This window comes from Vanessa cardui, chromosome 21, assembly GCF_905220365.1.
Source record: "Vanessa cardui chromosome 21, ilVanCard2.1, whole genome shotgun sequence".
NCBI classification, from domain to species: domain Eukaryota; kingdom Metazoa; phylum Arthropoda; class Insecta; order Lepidoptera; family Nymphalidae; genus Vanessa; species Vanessa cardui.
In genome coordinates, this window is record NC_061143.1 from 297,916 (window position 1) to 315,663 (window position 17,748).

A 17,748-nucleotide genomic window follows, 5' to 3' on the forward strand; every position below is an offset into this window, starting at 1 on the left:
TTATTATTGGTTTAGCAAATGATTGTTATTAACTTATTTACCGATCAGGAAATGCCTGAACGCCTAGACCTCTACAATTACGTCTCGCAGACGGGAATACTAGTTTGAATGTATTAAATAAATCATTCCCTTGATTAAGTACAGCGAGATAACAAGGAACACAATAACTATCTGTGTGCAAAATGCAAAAGTGAATGTTCCAGCGTTGATCACATGCCTTTCTCCTCTCGAGGAGAAGCTTTGGAACTTATTCCACGACGGTACTTCCAAGCCATCCGATGCAGGTTACCTTAGGATATTTTTCTTCGCCATCAACAAAGCGATATATAATAATCAAACTAACCAGAGAGATAGTTGTGCTTGCCCGGTTTTAAAGCCGAAATCTTCGGTTTTCTAGTAACTTAGGCATCTTTATGTTCACAAACATACATACGTGATATATGCATTTCAAGCAAAGACTTATATATAATTTTTAATCCTTTAAGTTCCTTAATTGTCGTGTTAAAATGTATTTGATATTTTACACAAAAAATATTTATTAGATTAGTTTTAATTAATTAATCTTATGATAATTTTAAATATATATTGAAATATTATTTGTTCGAAAACGAAATTATCTTTACTGATGAAGGCTCATAAAATAAATTGTCAGGTTTCATGTAACAGAATTGAATTGAGTATAGACCTACTAATGATTTGGAATGTAGAGTCTACCGAAAAGAACATGAAAGAAAACCAGCATGCCTAACTGAAACCGTTGATCCATTCATACAGACGACGCCACTGTTTCGTACACATAGGCGACTATACAAACGCTGAATCCCAACGCACCGTCACACAGATATCGGTAAGCGACCGGTAAATTATCCATCTTTCTAATTTACTCGCTTCGAGAGTTATTTATTCCGTAATAAATACGTCAATTACGCTAGACGACTCCCGACAGATTTAGTGAGACGCATCCGCGGAATACGTGTTCGTACACGACATTTTTGTCGTTTTTTTGTGTCCCCGTTATATATTACCCATAGTATGTAATTAGTAAAGTGCCCGTCCTAAAGACTCGAGATTAAAACGTTTGCACAATTAGTCATCAACGGATTGTAACGCTGCGACGTGCTTATATCGCAACTGTAAAGCAAAACTCGTATGTAAATATTCAGGCGCAGCTTAAAACTGCCGAGAGCCACATTTATTTTGTATTATCAATCACTACTTACTTTTATGTACAAAGATTTTATGAACATTAAGGTATAAATTAAGCAAAATTATGAATTCTCATATTAACGGATTTCACCCAAAACACAAGTGCATCTTGATAACTTCACAAGAGTGTAAACAAAACCGGTCGATTATACGTTAGTCAATAAAACTTTACTAAACTAAATCTAGCGACAATGATATCGTAATTGATTCATCCAGTCCTTTGAACGAACGAATGATATGGAGTAAAATACATATATCTAACAATAATCATTCCCAGTCCGCTTAAACCAAATTAAATCGAATATGCCGTTATTGGTTATGTATTAATGATCCTTCCAAATTCTAAATTAGTTTTTGCTGAAGGATAAAATGCAGGTCAACTCACAAAACAGGATGTGAAACCTGCCTAAAACTTGAGAGAGCGTCCTGATTCCATAGATTTCCGAGAAATCTTGTCGGCGACGCCATTCAAAGGTCTGCAGCGACATCTTCCCAGTATTTTGATGGATTTCGGAGGTTTTAGAATATCCCAGCATTGACCTGTCGTCTGCGAATCTAGTGTTAATTTATTCCCCTGATGACGTCTCCTAAGTGGTGGAATCCGGTTTCTTAAATCGATATAATTTTAATGGCCCCGATCAGAGGATTTATTGGATCTATTCGACACTTGTCCCCTAGACTGGACTTGTTTTGTAGGAAACGTTAAAATTGTAAAATAGTATTTAAATTCAGATAATAAAATTTAATAAATATTGCCGATGATGGTCAAGGCTTCGACCATCGGTGGAACATGTCAAAAGGTCTTTAAAAATTAATTTATGTATGGAAGGGAAGAAATACTGCTTGTACCCGGACTCTCGTTATTCTTAAGATTCGTTGGCATGATTCTGCTGTTTTAAGCGACTAATATAATTTATTTGGAATTTATTTTGAATATATAGATCTTCTTCTTCTATCATTTAAAGAGAGCCTTGCTTGGAACTCATTCCACCATTCCACGCTGATACGATGGGTACCTGTATTTGACTCTGCAATGTTCGGTTAAGATCCACATGTCTAGCCAATGAGCCATCGTGACCCGACCCATAGTTAAATGAACTTATACATACAACACAAACGACCGAAGGATACAGATCGCGAACAGCATACAATACCGAACATATATTCCCGAGGAATAAATTACTTTTACGATCGCTCCGCTATTGACGCGTGACAAGATCGTATGTTGTCGAAATGGACTCGGGAATTGGATTCGAACCCGTACCTCTTTACAAGGACTGCAGCCGTCAAACGGACATAGATTGTTTTTAACATAAAGATCGGCAACGATAACCCTTGCACTAGTGATGCCCTATTGTCCTTTATCGATACGATCTCATCGATATTTCACGATGATGCGCTTGACCCGGGAGGTTGGCGCGATTTATCTATGGAAAATAAATGTAAACAGTATGGGAATAACCATTTGCATGTGGAATTAGAATATCGTTAGGAAATACAGTTAGCGGTTATATTCATTTACATTTCATACTCTGACATTTATCGCGCGCTTTCATTCACGTTCAAATATTTATAAGCTCATAGATATGTTTCCTATTACTTGTGATTAAGATCAAATCTTAAACTACCCGGACTGGGCATCATTGAAAAGATTTACTGGATACTTTATGGCGACGTCCGGTCGTGTCATTTGTCAAAGAATGAATCCGATTATTACATTCATAATTTGCTTTAATATTCAAAACAATTGAAAAAGTAAATACTAATAATTACAATATAATTAATAAACGTATTCATGAAAATGTCTCTGTTAATGACGTAACTAAAGTGTCGAACGCGTTACGCTTTTTACAGTGGTCATAAAATAGTCATAATTATTTTATTGAATCTTACGAAAACTAATTAAACAAATGACGACAAATGGAGGGGATCGGCGTCATTTGAATATTGTATCGAGTGTCGATATCTCGACAATCAATCTCTAGCTTCATTCACACCGTGCGTCGCTTTATGATCTAATTTCCCTAAACAGTATCTTAGCTATTATTGGAAATGGGGTCTCGTGATAAGATAAATTCTGAACAATATTCGGATCAGCGGGATCTTGATTGAGCACTGTCGGGGAAGTATTGATCTGTTAACTCTTTTCGTGGCGCCTCCTTGGAATAACAATACAATTAACATACAGTTTTTTTTAATAGTAGTTATAAATTAAACAAAGGTACTAAATTTGTAGTAACTAACATATTACTTAAGATTTAAGTATTAAAAATGTAAGCAATAATAAGCTATGATGAAAATCGTATTAAGAGCCTTTCCGGTTCTTTTATTTATTTTAGTTTAAACATCATTTATTTTTATAACTTGAACGTTTAAAAGTTCTTGTAAGAGAACAAAAAATTGTCGTCTTTTATTATGATTTAGAAAATATTTCAAGACGGAAAGATTACGTGGTCATTATGAGTATTTAATTTAAATGTAATCTTAAGCCAAACACAAATGAGCCATTAGTGAATGGGTCCGCGCGGTCCGCGTGGTTCGTCGTTCGTAAAGCGTACTGCGCTATTGTACTGTTTTAAAATATGCCTCCATAAATAGTCAGCAATTTCAAACGGTCTAATAAAGCATCCACAGCTACCATTGTAAACGTGACCAACAAACAAACGGACAAATAGACAGCCGCATTAGCATATATCCCGTGTTATCATAGAAATATTGAATCTGACTCTCAGACCGCTCACGGCGTTGTAGGCTCTGCGACATCGCTTTAACGGCGACAGTCGCTTGGATCGAGATAAAACGGTGATGTATTTGATTTTAATCGTAAATTTGTAGTCGTTTTTGCTTAGAAATTACATTTTGCTGACGATCACGATCTCGGACGATTAGTAGGAAGAACAAGCGAGACAAATATATTCATACAATTAGAGGCTCCGTCGGCGCTGTTTATTGTCTAAGTTTCATGTCTTTCGCCGTGTACCCGGGACTAGCGCTCTGCGCCGCGACTTCGCTCGCGGAAGTTTCAATAAACTGCATTTTTGGCGCGTAATTTATCAAAATGCAACATATATGAACGATTCTCTCTTGTGTTACGAAAATCCTAAAGATACGATGCCAGTATTGGATAATACAAAATGATGTTCCAGTCTGTTATATTAAAAATACCGTTTCAATCTATTGATAATGTTTTGTCATAGCTTTCAAACATATCAACAAACCTTTCTCTTAAACTCGTATTCGCTACAAGATGGGCTACAAAATCTTACAAATAACGCCCGTACGCCCGCACGGACATTTCTCCGACTGTTAACAGTAGGGACATACATTTCCTTGATTTAAACTCGGAATTAATTTCATAGTTGCCTCAGGGCTCCGGCTGGCTTCAATGAAATCCTTGATGTACCCCCCGGGCTTCGCCATGGGAGGCGAAGATGAGTGCTTACTATGTTTGCCCAGTTCACAACATATTGTTAGAAATTGTAGTTTATTGCAAATTTAATACAAATTTAGAAAAACACATTACACGATAGTATATGTTGTTCCCTGTTAATATTTAAATAGCACTGAAAACGGTTCGTTGTAATTCTTTATTCAGATCGTTAGTTTATAAGCCGGACAGACAGTCAGACTTGCTGCGACTTTACCCGCTGATTGTTCCAGCTTATTATTATTATATTTGTTAATGCTTATTATTAAAATATTAAATAGAAATGTTAATAATGGAGAATCTACGTATTGCATTGGGCACAAATCTTAGTTGGCTAACCACAACAAGGAGAATGTTGTCCAATATTATCACGTCGATCAATTAAAGTATTGAGACATGGAGGCCTAAGTATTGAAAAAAAATTTTACATAAGATTATTTACCAACGCGTCACTGTACTGTGAAGTAAAAGTTCATCATATTGATCAGATAGCAAGTTAGGCCTTCATGAGCTTACACAGGCTATTCAGTAATATATAATCGATTTGAACAAATATATTTCAATCACAGTTAAATCTTCATTACCATTTCCTAGATGTGGAGTAAATCTTCTGTCACCAGTACCACCGGTTCTTCCATTAAAAACTGTCACCTAATGGCCGAAATAGAATCTAATATTTACGCAGGTTTTTTTGCTTGAAGAGGGCTAAGCACGCCTCTATCAGCTAACATGACAATCTTTAGTGACGACCAATTACAGTAACCACTACTTATTGCAAATACACGGATTGGTGATGTGTCATTAAAAAAAAAGACCGTCCATGCCGTTGACAGTCAAAATGCAGCGTAAAAAAATTACTTTACCTAAGTGTCCAACATGTTTAATTGAAGTTAGAACCCCGAAAACTCGAAATAATAATTAGCGTCCTAAAAACATGAAAATAAGTAAACAATAAAAAAACGTAGTGAAAATTATACAATAATTAATTAGTATAGAATTCAATTCGCTTAAATAAGCGTATACGGCGATTAAAGACGAATACTCAAGATAAATATCTTAATAGAATATGAGGCGTAATGAATAAAATATGAAGTCTAAATGTGGAACGAAAGCGACTCCAGCCGCCCGCATGCCCTTAACCGATATTTCACGAGTTGAGGACTTCCGATGTTGCAAATTACAAGTCCAGTAAATCAGACCAACTGTATATTATTTCAATCCACGCGTGGGCCGATCCTTCACAGGAATTGGGGATATATCGCGACATACGATGCTATATTCGGGGCACTAGTCACTCACTTGAAAGACATAGACATACATTACTTTAATATATCTTGTAGGATTAGAAACTTCTAAAATTATTAGTGTTTCTGTACTATATTTTCCATATATTATATACAAAAACTTTCCTTTGGAATCACTCTACCTATTAAAAAAAACGCACCTAAATCCATTAGTCTGGCAGACAGCAGTAGGCGACTTTTTTATACTAAGTATTGATTGATAAAGATTAATTTAGCACATACACAACGAACACACTTTAACTCACTCCTTCATAAAAGATGATGTAAATCGTTAAATAAACATTAAACACGAATAATAATTGATACTGAATTACGCGCTTGTATCGCCAATGAGAGGTCGCATATATTAAAATAATATAGCAATAAAATTCACTATGAACCAGTGAACGAGCAGTTTAATTTCGTATAACGCCAGTTAGAATATACGAAAGCCAATGTCATGGGACAATTTAAGAGCCTTTATGCCTGGCGGCTTCACTTATACATATTTATGAATAAAATAGCCAATTTGTTGAGGCATAGTAATAGTGCGGAGGTGCTCCTATAAGGGTGGTACCAATTTAGCTCTGAAATTGTCGGGCACGCCTTGTACAGCCTGATGTGTGCTTAAAGACTAGCTGCCGACTGCTTGACAGTTTTATCGACAGTCGTGCTCGGTGCGGACGGGTAATAGGCCCCGTACCGTACTAATAGTCCCCTGACACGCTTTCTCATCTCGTTTTCAAACGTCTAGCGTTTTTGAGCTTTTGTTTTTACTAGAAGCTCACATGTCTGCTTCTGATAGTTTGAACGCCGTCTGACCTAACCTAACTTAATCTTGTATTGTTTGTTTCAGAAGGATCTCTCGGACGACTGCGTGTTCGAAGAGCATATAGAGGAGAATAACTACAACACATACTCGCGCATCCGGGGCGGGAAGAAAACGTTCCTGGCCCTCGACAACAGGGGGAGGGCGCGACGCACCCAGATCCCGGTGAGCCGGCCGCTGGGCAACCTGTCCGGGTACGCGCTCACGCTCACCACGCGGTGGGACGGCTCGCGGCAGACGCAGTGCCCGCCCCGCCGGCACCGCGGCAAGCTCAAGCGGCCGCCGCCCTTCCACAGGAACTGCCAGCGACGCGTGCAGAAACAGAACCTGCGGAAGCGGAAGCACAAAAAAGCGAACGACCCGAAGAAGAAGCAGCGGCATCCGAAGGCTCGCAGAAAACACGAGAACGGCACGACGACGACGACGGACGTGAGCTGGGACGAGTCCACGATGTCGACCATGTCCACGACCGACGCGGAGTTTTTTCGGTCGGCGACCGCGCAGGAGGCGCTCGCGCGCGCGTGAGCCTGCTCGCGCTCGGGGCTGCCGTGGCGCTCGCACACTAGCACCGTTCCACCCTTACTCGCGCCAGAATCTCTATCATTCCCTTCGACTGCGATGCCACTCGACGCGACAAGCCGAGTGTCAGGTAGCGTCGCTTCCGACTCGAACCGCTATGACGCGTTTAGTACTTTATCCTTCTTACAAATAATGTACTTTAAATACTCAATCGTAGCAACGAGCAAGCCCATTCGATTCGACGATTAACACAACGAATGATATTATTCTACCAAAGCTGAAATTATCTATCTCAATTTGTATTCCTAGTTCGCTTTAAAACGTAGGCTTATCGGCAAGATTCCAATTGACTTAGTTGTCATGAAATTTAAACTTAGATGTTATCGATAACTTAGTGAGTGAAACGATCGGATTCGCTTGACGAGAGGAGGTTATCGTTTGGTAAGGTGGAACCGTGTTAGGGGAGGGAGGCGTTCCTGCTCGCGTCGGGTCGCGTCGCGCCCCAACACTAACTCGAGAGTCCCGCGACGCAGCGCGCGGTCTATTTCGATCGTGTCGGCGTGTTCGTTATTTGTACATTAACCGAGTCAATTTCCTAGCCGACCTTTAAATTTTATATAATTACGTCTAATAGTTCCGTTAATGGATGCGATGCGGCCGTCGGGTGCCGTTAACCGAGTGAAGACATCTATCGCGACCGAAAATCTCGAGCAGCCGTAACTTTCCACGTCTCGAGAACGCTTCGCCGTTGTCTATTCGAATGGTTATCAGCTCGTGAGACTGCTTTCGTCGCTGGTGTGAGTGACAGTGCAACAACTCTTCCATTTCGAAAGATCTCGATTCGCATGGAAAGTTCTCATGTAATCGATTTGACTCGAGCAGGAATCGTAGTAAGCTTTTGTACTTAGAGGGATGTGTTGGTGTAATTTCATAAGAAATTGACTGAAAAATATGACTGAGTAATGTAGGCACTGTCGGTTTTGGAGTAGGCTATGATAGGGTAATGTGCGGCGGACGGCATGCTTCTGTATTATTAGGACGACCCGAGGCGGGCGGGCTCGCGACTTCGATCTTTCACCGGGGACTCCAACGTCCCGTATCGACTGCATCGAACTGCTTTCGGCTGGATCGAACCACTGACCACGGGCATCAACTGCGGGTCGCACGGACCGCGGCGCCGCTCGCCTCGGCCGGACAAAATTGAATTAGTGATAATCATTAATGACGATCAAGTGACTATTAGTAGGTAGATATAAAAACGTGTATCTAATTTGTAAATTATTTATTTTATTTTCCATAGAGAAAGTCGTATTTTGTTAACGTTTTAGTTGATTTTTTTAATTTCTTGTCCCTAAGTTCTATCCGATGTAGATGTGTAGGATGTCATACGCTTGTACTTTTAGTGAGCCTATAATGTGTATTATATTTAAGCTCCGTTCGGCGACGACGTGTGCTGCCCAGAGCCTGCGCCGGCGGGGCGCACAGGTGGCCGTCGAATGGACAATAATTACGCGGTTACATTCTCTTTAGTGATTTCCCTCGCAAACTTGTTATGTGCATATGTTTGTATCTATTATTGTCTATTAAACTGAATCAGCGAACTTTCAATTTAAAGCAAGACTACAAATGAAAAAAACATGTCAAATTCACTGCCAGTAATTTACAGGGTTACCATATAAATATTTGTTGATAACTTTTGAACGTCGTTAAGTTCAAAGGGTTAGCAGCATCATATAATGTACTTCATAATATATAATATGTCATTTAATAATTATTACAGTTCTCGATAACTGTTCGCTGATATCAGAAAGTCAAGAAAAAAATGTGAATGTGCAACAAGCTTTATAATTGTACCTACGTGTGTATGTTGAGCGAATACTTCGAATTAATTTATATTATATTTTATTGTATAATGTCATGTGGAAACGACAAATCTGTACATAGTAAAAAGCATTTACTCAAATCGTTAACAACTTGTCGCGTGTCGATTTTGTCATTTTCATTCGTAATAAATTATTCGAGTTTGTTATCAGTCTCACCTGACGCGTTATTGTATTGTAGATAAAATGAAACCGATCGATATTTAGAGGTAGCAGCAGTATTTCGGTATTGTGAAATTACTCCATAGCAGTACCTAGTTTTATAGTTTTTTATTGTATAGACGTTGTAAGAAAATTGTGTAATTTAAATCTATCTTTAACCTGGTTAATCGATTCCTAATCATTTTACATTTTACAGGCTATTAATTATGCATGTAATCGATTTCACTCTACTCGATTTAAACTCGCTTCATGTCGCCACTATCGTCTCGAGTACAGTGTTAATCGGTAAACAGTACCTACTTGTCGTTTTGTAAAATATGAGTTAATTTTATGTTATTTATACGCATGTGCCATAAATACCTACTCGTAATAGTTGTACCTACCGACTCAGAACATTTTCTTGTCCAATTTTTGTTTCGCACAATTTTAACACGAGGGAAAGGGACGGTCGAAGAGGAGTCTTGAAAACATACATTGTCTTAAATACTCGTTCGGATTAAGATTATGTAATGATTCTTTATATACGAAAAATAAAACTATGTAATTTAAACACTTTTTTAAAATAAATAGAAAATTTGTTTTTAAATAAAGTAATAAGATTCTTTACAAGATGTAGATAATGAATGTAATGAATTTGTAATTGCAGCGTGCTAGAGGAATGCTTTTAATCTGTTCCCACCAATGTACGGCTCCTAGCGCCCCAATTTTCCCCTATAACCGAAACGGGAACGTCAAATGGGGTTTAACAGTATTACTTAATTAATTTCGATACCTTTACATTTTTACAATAATTATTATGTATTCGTGTTAACGCAGTCAGTGTACAAAGTCGAGTACTGCCTTTGAATTAATTGTTATCGATACATCAGACTTTGAACGTCGAAATTCACCCTTTTATGTAGTTTTACCAAAATAAAGATTGATCGAAACTTTTAGACAATAACTTTTTACAGCCTCTTATACCGAAAGATAAATAAAATGATTCTTAAAATACTTTGTTGTTTTATTTTACTGTGTGACCACAGCCACCGATACAAGCACACGACACACGCGGCTACGCAACAGACACGAGAAATGAATCCTATAACTTATTACTTCCCGACTAGGGGTTTTAACTTATCAAAGTTTTCCCTCAAAAAAGTCTTTCAAAGTACAATTTTGTTTTTTCTTCCATTGCGATTAATATTTGAACAAGTCGAATGCGAAATATTCTGCTAATCAAGGTCAAAGCCAATGTCAAAATCTTTAATCATAGAAGTGATTACGCTTACGATTAGTGAAGCTTATTGTTTGTAAAAAATCTAAAAGTAAAGTAAAAGTAAAGTAACAGCCTGTAAATTTCCCACTGCTGGGATAAGGCCTCCTCTTTCATTAACTGAAAAAACTGAACTGGTTTGGAACATATTCCACCACGCTATTCTAATGCGGGTTAGTGGAATGCACATGTGGCAAAATTTCGCTGAAATTAGACACATGCAGGTTTCCTCACGATGTTTTCCTTCACCGCCAAGCACGAGATGAATTATAAACTCAAATTAAGCACATATATATAGTGGTGCTTGCCTGGGTTTGAACCCGCAATCATCGGTTAAGAACCGGCGAAATCGGCGAATATCTTATAAATGTTATGATACGAATAATTTTGCAGCTTCGCATCTTGGTACACACAACAGAAATTAGCTAACCATAACATATAAAGACAAAATTAATTTCCTAAAAAAAAATTAATAAAAAAAAATATTAATCCGAGCCACAACTGATCGTTTTGAAAGAATAGGAAAACGGCTGAACGGCAACGATTACCCTTCGATTCGATTGTTACAACTTGTGAGTAGAATTGGCGCCCTAATCGCTTTCCACCGCAGTACTAGCGTGTCATGTTTTAAATAATCGTACAGACCTTATATATTTATGAAATCCCTCAGATTACCTCTATTCTGCAAGACGAAACTCGGAACTCAGTGTGATAATATACAATGAATATGAAATAATTAATAAAACTAAAAAAGAAATCATCTTGGCTTAACCAATTTCAGCTGGAAATAAACATATATTATTGGATCATTTTGATAGTTCAACGCTTCCAATACGCGGCAAATACTTATTACAATACAATACTGCAGCGAAATCTTATTGATTACCTCATCGAAGGCTGCGGTACAGCCGCTATATCAAATATAAAGCCAATTGAAGTTTATTAGAATTAATTAATTAAATACTATTGCATTATGATTTCCTAAAATCGCCAGAGCAAAATGTATAAAGAAACTAATATAATGCACGACACAAATATCTATTCACAATACAGGTATTCTAATTCAGAATGTATTGACATAAAATTTTGATACAAAATCGATTGTAAAATAACACAATAAGCTATTAGACTGGTTTTTAAAAATCCATTTTATATTATTTAGTAGAGGATAAGGAACCAAGTAAAAGTAGATTTTTTTATTTCTAGTACATATTTGCCGAAAAATATCATATTAAAAATTCCATATTTAAATAACGCGCGGAAACGCTACTTGGACAATATGGCGCTGCAATGGGGTCGGTGACGTCACTTTGCTGTATTTTAATCTGTGGTACATATAGTAGAAAAGCAAAGTTTACAAGAAAGTGACTTCATCATAAGCCCGGCCAATCAGAAGCGTTTTGTGTCACGTGACAAACGTTTGAAAAAATGCATTTTTATTTATTGTTTTTTGAATAAATTAAGTATTATTTTCAACTTTCGTCAGTAAATAACCATTTCTAAACTCATAATCTACACTGATTACAATAATTCACAATTTATATTTCGAATTGTCAAATAGCCTATTACAGAGACACTTCTTAACATATTTTAATAATTTAGTCTTGTAAAGGTTAACTCGTTATGATAAAAATCTTGCATAGAGTGGAGAACATATACACATAACAAAATTAAAAAAATAATAATAATTACATAAAAAACACTTTGCCTCTTCCCCGTACCAATATTATGTATTGTCAGCTTATTTATCTATTAAATGTAATTTGTATTCGCATTTCGTAAATTTTATATTTATTATCTTTTTATTCTCATGTTAGTAACCAATCATAACCTAAAATATTATTCTTAATGCAAAATGAAGAGGATTCTTACAGAATCGCCTAGTGACCATATGGTTTGAGTCATTTTATTTTAGCACTTCGATAATCATTGTAAATAATGAATTAAGAACTCTTAATGAAAATTTTAAATATTACCTATACACATATTAGCCATAATGGCTTAAATTGATTTAAAATTATAGTATGAAAATTATATTAATTTCATGTAAATAAGCTATACAATAATCTAAAAAAAACATCACATAGATGGCGCTACCATACTATTGAAATTAGGAAGGAATAATGAATTATTTTTATTTGCTTTACGAATTAAACAGCATTTGTACTTTCGACCTTTACTTCTAGTTTAGCGTTTTGCAAAAATAAACAATTTATTATTATTTGAAATGAAAATAAACTACAAATTTATTTGACTGACACATATATAACACAGATAAAAAATATGTCGGATTGAGAATACTCGCGCCGACGCCATTATCGAATGAAGGTCGAAACGTCTCTGCTCGATGCTTCGCTCATCGATCGCCATCTTGTTATCCAGTCCTTGATATCAGTAGAGAATCGATGTGTTTTTTATTCGGTTTCGATTCTACGATCATAAAACTTTAAGCGGCAAATTGATCACTAATCGGAAATCGATATGAAGAAAACATCATCCTTGGTTTGGCGATTTTTTGATCGGCTCGAAGAGAATAAAAGATGTGTAGCTGTTTTGTGCAAGTTATGTGATACGCAATACAAGTATTTCGGAAATACAACTAATCTACGAACACATTTAGTAAATAAGCATCCAATACAGTGGGATTTAGTTCAAAATGGAACATTGGAGGAGTCGACATTCCGTGCCTTTGACGATGACGATAACACAACACAGTCTACAATCACACCGAAAAGGAAGAAATACGTAAAGAGCTTCAAAGACGAAAACGTACGTTATTCAGTATCCGTTGATCTTAAAAACAGACGAGATAGCCCCAATGTCCTCGCAGAAGATTCAATGCCAATTATCGAAATACAACGGGTATTTATATTCTTAAATGCATAGGTTATTAGGTTATGTCTTATCAATATTTATACCGGCCTCGAGTTGCATTACAAATTGGTTGCTTTACTAGAATGAATCGATACAAACGAATTTTAAGATCAGAATGTTAAGACAATCGATTTTTATTAATTATATAATGTAAAATCGATGTTAAATCGCAATCAAAATAACTTAGTATCTTATTTATTTTCCTTATTACAATCATTTATACTTTTGATCATGTTACATGTTATTAAACACTTTAGACTTGTGTTTTATTTAATATTCTATAAAAACTCTGTTTTATATGTATATGTTGAATGATATCAATAACATAAGTGCCTTGTTTATAGGTAGATGTACTTGAAAACTCAGAGACAGATAATGAGATTCATCATGATGGCAATGAGGAACCAATAAATATAGTCCGGCAGATGCATGGCAGTCGGAACTCAGATGAAGAATGGCTTAATGACGAGCTTTATGAAACAATTGAAACCTATGAACCAAAGCGCAAACGGATGAAATATAGAACTATCAAAAGAGAAGTCCAGACACCACCTCCTAGTGTACCAAAGTATGTTGTGAGAAACACAAATTCTTACAAAAAACCAGAGCGTATTCTTATTGATGGTGGTCAGAGAAAGGATGAGTATAGTGTTTTTGGGGAGTATGTGGCAAACAAATTAAGAAAATTGAAAAATAACCAAGCTCGAGGAAATGTGCAACAATTAATCACAACAATACTGTGGCAGTCGGAGTATGGGTTGTATGACAGCATGGATACAGTTAAAAGAGTTCTCTTACATTCCGTTCAAGAAATGGAGGTGGTCCACGCAAGTGTGGAACAGATTATTGTACAAGAAGATCATGAAGTAGTGTCACCCAACAAAGACGGAGTAAATTAAACCAAAGATACAGCTTATCACATTAATATATTAATTAGCACCATGTAAAAATTGTTAATTCTAATAAAAAAATTAAAATCCATATGTTATTTTATTAAATCTCCACCTACTTATACTATACTAATACTACAAAATATTATTTGTATGTAAAAGAATAATGTTATTTTAAACTAACAAAATGTAATGAAGGCTAAAAATTATATATATATAAATAAAAACATTTTATAGTCAATTATATACATACAAACAACACACATATTTTGTTAAATCATGTGCTTATAAAATATATATATATTTTTAGTGACATTATTTTCAATTTATTCTGCTTCAAAATTTCTAATTTCATTATATTAAGACAAAAAAAAAAACATAAAAACATTTATTTCTACCGATAAATCTCTGTCTTAAAAAATACAATATTGTACCTATTACTGTATTTTTAAGACTACTGTTTCAAACTTCAATATTCGGAGATACCTAGTGCGAGTCTGATTCTGACAGTTCGTATCTAGCTATCTCCCTCTTATGCGTCAATCAGCTGTTCTACCAACATGGCCACGCTAAGCCGTACATCAGGAAAATTATTAAGAAAAGTACAGTTTTTACCAAATTTATCGCGTAATTATAGTTCAGTGAAGTGTAAAAAAATTAATAAATATGTGTGGAACACCTGTGCTTGTGTTATCGGAGGCGGAATTTTATTATACGCCGCTAATGTCAAGAATAGAGGGATCGTCTACGCTCTCAAAGCAAAGGTAATTTATATTTAGAAACACACTGTATGCTATTTATAAATACTTTTTAGTCTTATTTACGCGGATGAGTAAAAAGGCTACGTATGTGATTAATATACAAAATGTATAATGTAGAGGTTAGTGTCAGTATATCATGTTGGTATTGATTACAAAAGTAAACAAACCTTATTATTGATATATGATTTATAATACAAATTGAACCTCGCCAAATAAAATAACGAAGACCAGGAAAACTTGCCATATATGACTAATTTTATGTTTGTATCTTGTCACTTAAGCAAATATCAGAATAATATCATATAAAAATAAAAAAAAATTGTAATCAATAATTAATATTAATAGAATTAAACCGTGTTGCCATAACCAAAAAAGAATTTAAAATAGTTATTATCTAGTTACTGTATTGGAATAATAATTACTTAAAAGCTAATCTTATCCATCGAAGACAATAAGATTGATAATTTACTTTATAATATTATTGAATGATTAAAGTGTTTCAATGAAAATATATCAACGATAGACCACTGACACAAATACCTATTAATTGCCTGATTGATAATATAAATGTAATAAAATATTATCTAAGCCAGCTTTAAAACAAATTAGGGCACTTTTTACTATCGGCCCTATGCACTCTTTATTTTATTAAATTATATACATACTTATTTAACTGATACAGATTAATTCCTATTTTAAAGATGGTAAAAATATAATGACATTAAATAGAGGTATTTTAAACCCCGGTCTACGGTTGAAGTTACAAACTAGCTCCGTCTTAGCTTTCTAAAAGAAAATAAAATTTATTTATTTTTATATACAATCTCTAAATTAAGTCAATGTACAATAAATAATATCAATAATGTTTGTTTTTTTTAATTCAAATTTTACAAAATTTTGTTAGTTTATATAGGATATACATATTTTTTGGCATTATTTATAAAGTAATTTCCAGTATATTTGAAAATAGTAGATGTCAGTCAAGAATGTTGTAGTATATAATATTCTATGATTCTATTTTATAATATCATGTAATCTAAATCTTAAATGTGATTGTTACAGAGAAAATATAACAGCAAATTACAATTATTAAAAAAATTTTTAGTTTCATTTTTCTAAAGAAATAAAAATATTAAAAAGTTTTCTCCTATCCCAATACAGATTTATAAATTCATATTATTTAAGATTATCATGAAAAATAAAAAAGAAATTTATTCTAGATAGAAAATATATAAATAATAAAGAAAAAAAAAATAGTAATAATATTTTTTTTATTTCTAAGTATTTATAAAATTCAAACAAATAAACAGGCAGACACGAAAGCAAGTTAATAACTGTTTAATTAATATCTATGTTTTTATATACTTACATACATAACATTTACATTTATGTTTTTCATGATGTTTTCCTGTGTCGCCGCGCGACAGTAATTATAAACACAAATTAAGAACATGAAAAGTCAATGAATATTCAAATTAACAACTTCTAAATGCGACCCCATTGAATCATAATCAGATTTCAAAAGTATAGAAATTAAACAGGATTGATTTAAATAAATAAATATAGTTCGGAATTTAATGGCTGGTAGTAAAAATGTAAACAAAACCTGTGCGTAGAATAAGCACATTCAACAGTCCACTTCGTCAATTTTCATTTTTATTTTTAAAACATCAGTTTAACACCGAATTGAAATTTCAAATTTGATATATCGAATATATTAATTTATTGATAAAAAACTTTTTACAACCCGATTGGCATGTTTTTCCGGAGTTGAACTCGTCATTTCTTGAACCTCCAGAAGGTTTTTTTTACACCATTAGGATTCAAAATTTTAAGCTGAAATACAGTGGCGTAGCTATCGTAGGGCCTGGCGGTGCAGTGCACCAGGGCCCCGGAGTTCAGGGGGCCCTCTAAACTAAACCTGCGCGCAAGATTTCTTATTTGGTATCTATAATTTTAAAGGGTAATTATTAGCAAAGAGGGAAAGAGGTGGTGAGGGCCCGATTCTTTTTCTATGCACCGTGGACCTTCCTGACCTATCTACGCCACTGCTGAAATATTAAATGTGGACGACTGCATTTTCCTGGTTGAGTGTCTTAAATATTTATACTATCCACGTATGACTGAAGATTTGGTGATGTACCCACTGTTGTTTTTATACAAATTTAATTTGCACTTACAAAATCGATATAACAATATAAAACCGATACGAATTATTATCGTCAGTGGCGCCTAAATATTAATTTTAAATAAGATAAATTATTCTAATTAAAAGGACATTGATTTTTATCCCAAGTGACTAACTTTGAGTCTAGCTGGAATATTCTTTTAGTTATAGAATAACTATACCGTAACAAAATTTAATATCTGTCATTATTAAGACCTAAATTTAAAATAAGTTGCGTAAAACCCATCAATAAATTTAGAGTCTTAGAATATTATATATTATCTTAGAATATTGGTAGTATTTCATTATTGACGATTCAAAAACGTTTCAATGTGAAGTTTCCTTGAATGAAATTGATTTGATTTGATTTAGAATTTGTAAATAAGTAGTTCTGTAATCCAAACTGTCTTCTTTATTCCAACACTGCTTCTCTTTTTTATAATATTACAGTGGCAAATATACCTATAGGTATATTATAATAACTTTATAATACCC

At 34.7% G+C, this 17,748-nt stretch overlaps 3 protein-coding genes across 7 annotated transcripts in view; all 3 read left to right on the forward strand.

The window, feature by feature from the left end:
• LOC124538803 (fibroblast growth factor 3) overlaps positions 1–10,299 on the forward strand; it is a 160,065-nt gene extending 149,766 nt beyond the window's left edge. The window contains exon 5 of one of the 2 annotated variants that reach the window (XM_047116007.1): positions 6,773–10,299. In XM_047116007.1, the coding sequence (XP_046971963.1) occupies positions 6,773–7,270 (498 nt within the window). In that variant the 3' untranslated portion in view covers positions 7,271–10,299. The remainder of the gene's footprint in view (positions 1–6,772) is intronic. The other variant, XM_047116008.1, reaches the window with a different exon arrangement.
• A 2,582-nt stretch (positions 10,300–12,881) lies between these two features.
• LOC124538950 lies at positions 12,882–14,416 on the forward strand. 2 transcript variants are annotated; one of them, XM_047116229.1, is made up of 2 exons: positions 12,882–13,423; positions 13,780–14,416. In XM_047116229.1, the coding sequence occupies exons 1-2, from the start codon at positions 13,043–13,045 to the stop codon at positions 14,332–14,334; spliced, it is 936 nt and encodes a 311-aa protein (XP_046972185.1). In that variant the 5' UTR covers positions 12,882–13,042; the 3' UTR covers positions 14,335–14,416. The 2 variants fall into 2 exon arrangements, with proteins under 2 accessions (XP_046972185.1, XP_046972186.1); XM_047116230.1 differs by having other exon boundaries at positions 12,884–13,330.
• Positions 14,417–14,843: 427 nt separating this feature from the next.
• The window catches only part of LOC124538868 (calcium uptake protein 3, mitochondrial), an 80,684-nt gene continuing 77,779 nt past the window's right edge, over positions 14,844–17,748 (forward strand). For 2 of the 3 annotated variants that reach the window (XM_047116106.1, XM_047116107.1), the window contains exon 1: positions 14,845–15,089. In XM_047116106.1, coding sequence (XP_046972062.1) covers positions 14,886–15,089 — 204 coding nt within the window. In that variant the 5' untranslated portion in view covers positions 14,845–14,885. Of the gene's footprint in view, positions 15,090–17,748 lie in introns of all 3 variants that reach the window. The other variant, XM_047116105.1, reaches the window with a different exon arrangement.

Excerpts from the sequence above, each read along its gene's own strand:
- LOC124538950 (XM_047116229.1), top strand. The coding sequence starts at position 13,043 with ATGAAGAAAACATCATCCTTGGTTTGGCGATTTTTTGATCGGCTCGAA. Across the intron at positions 13,424-13,779 it reads CAATTATCGAAATACAACGG|GTAGATGTACTTGAAAACTC; the intron begins GTATTTATATTC and ends CCTTGTTTATAG.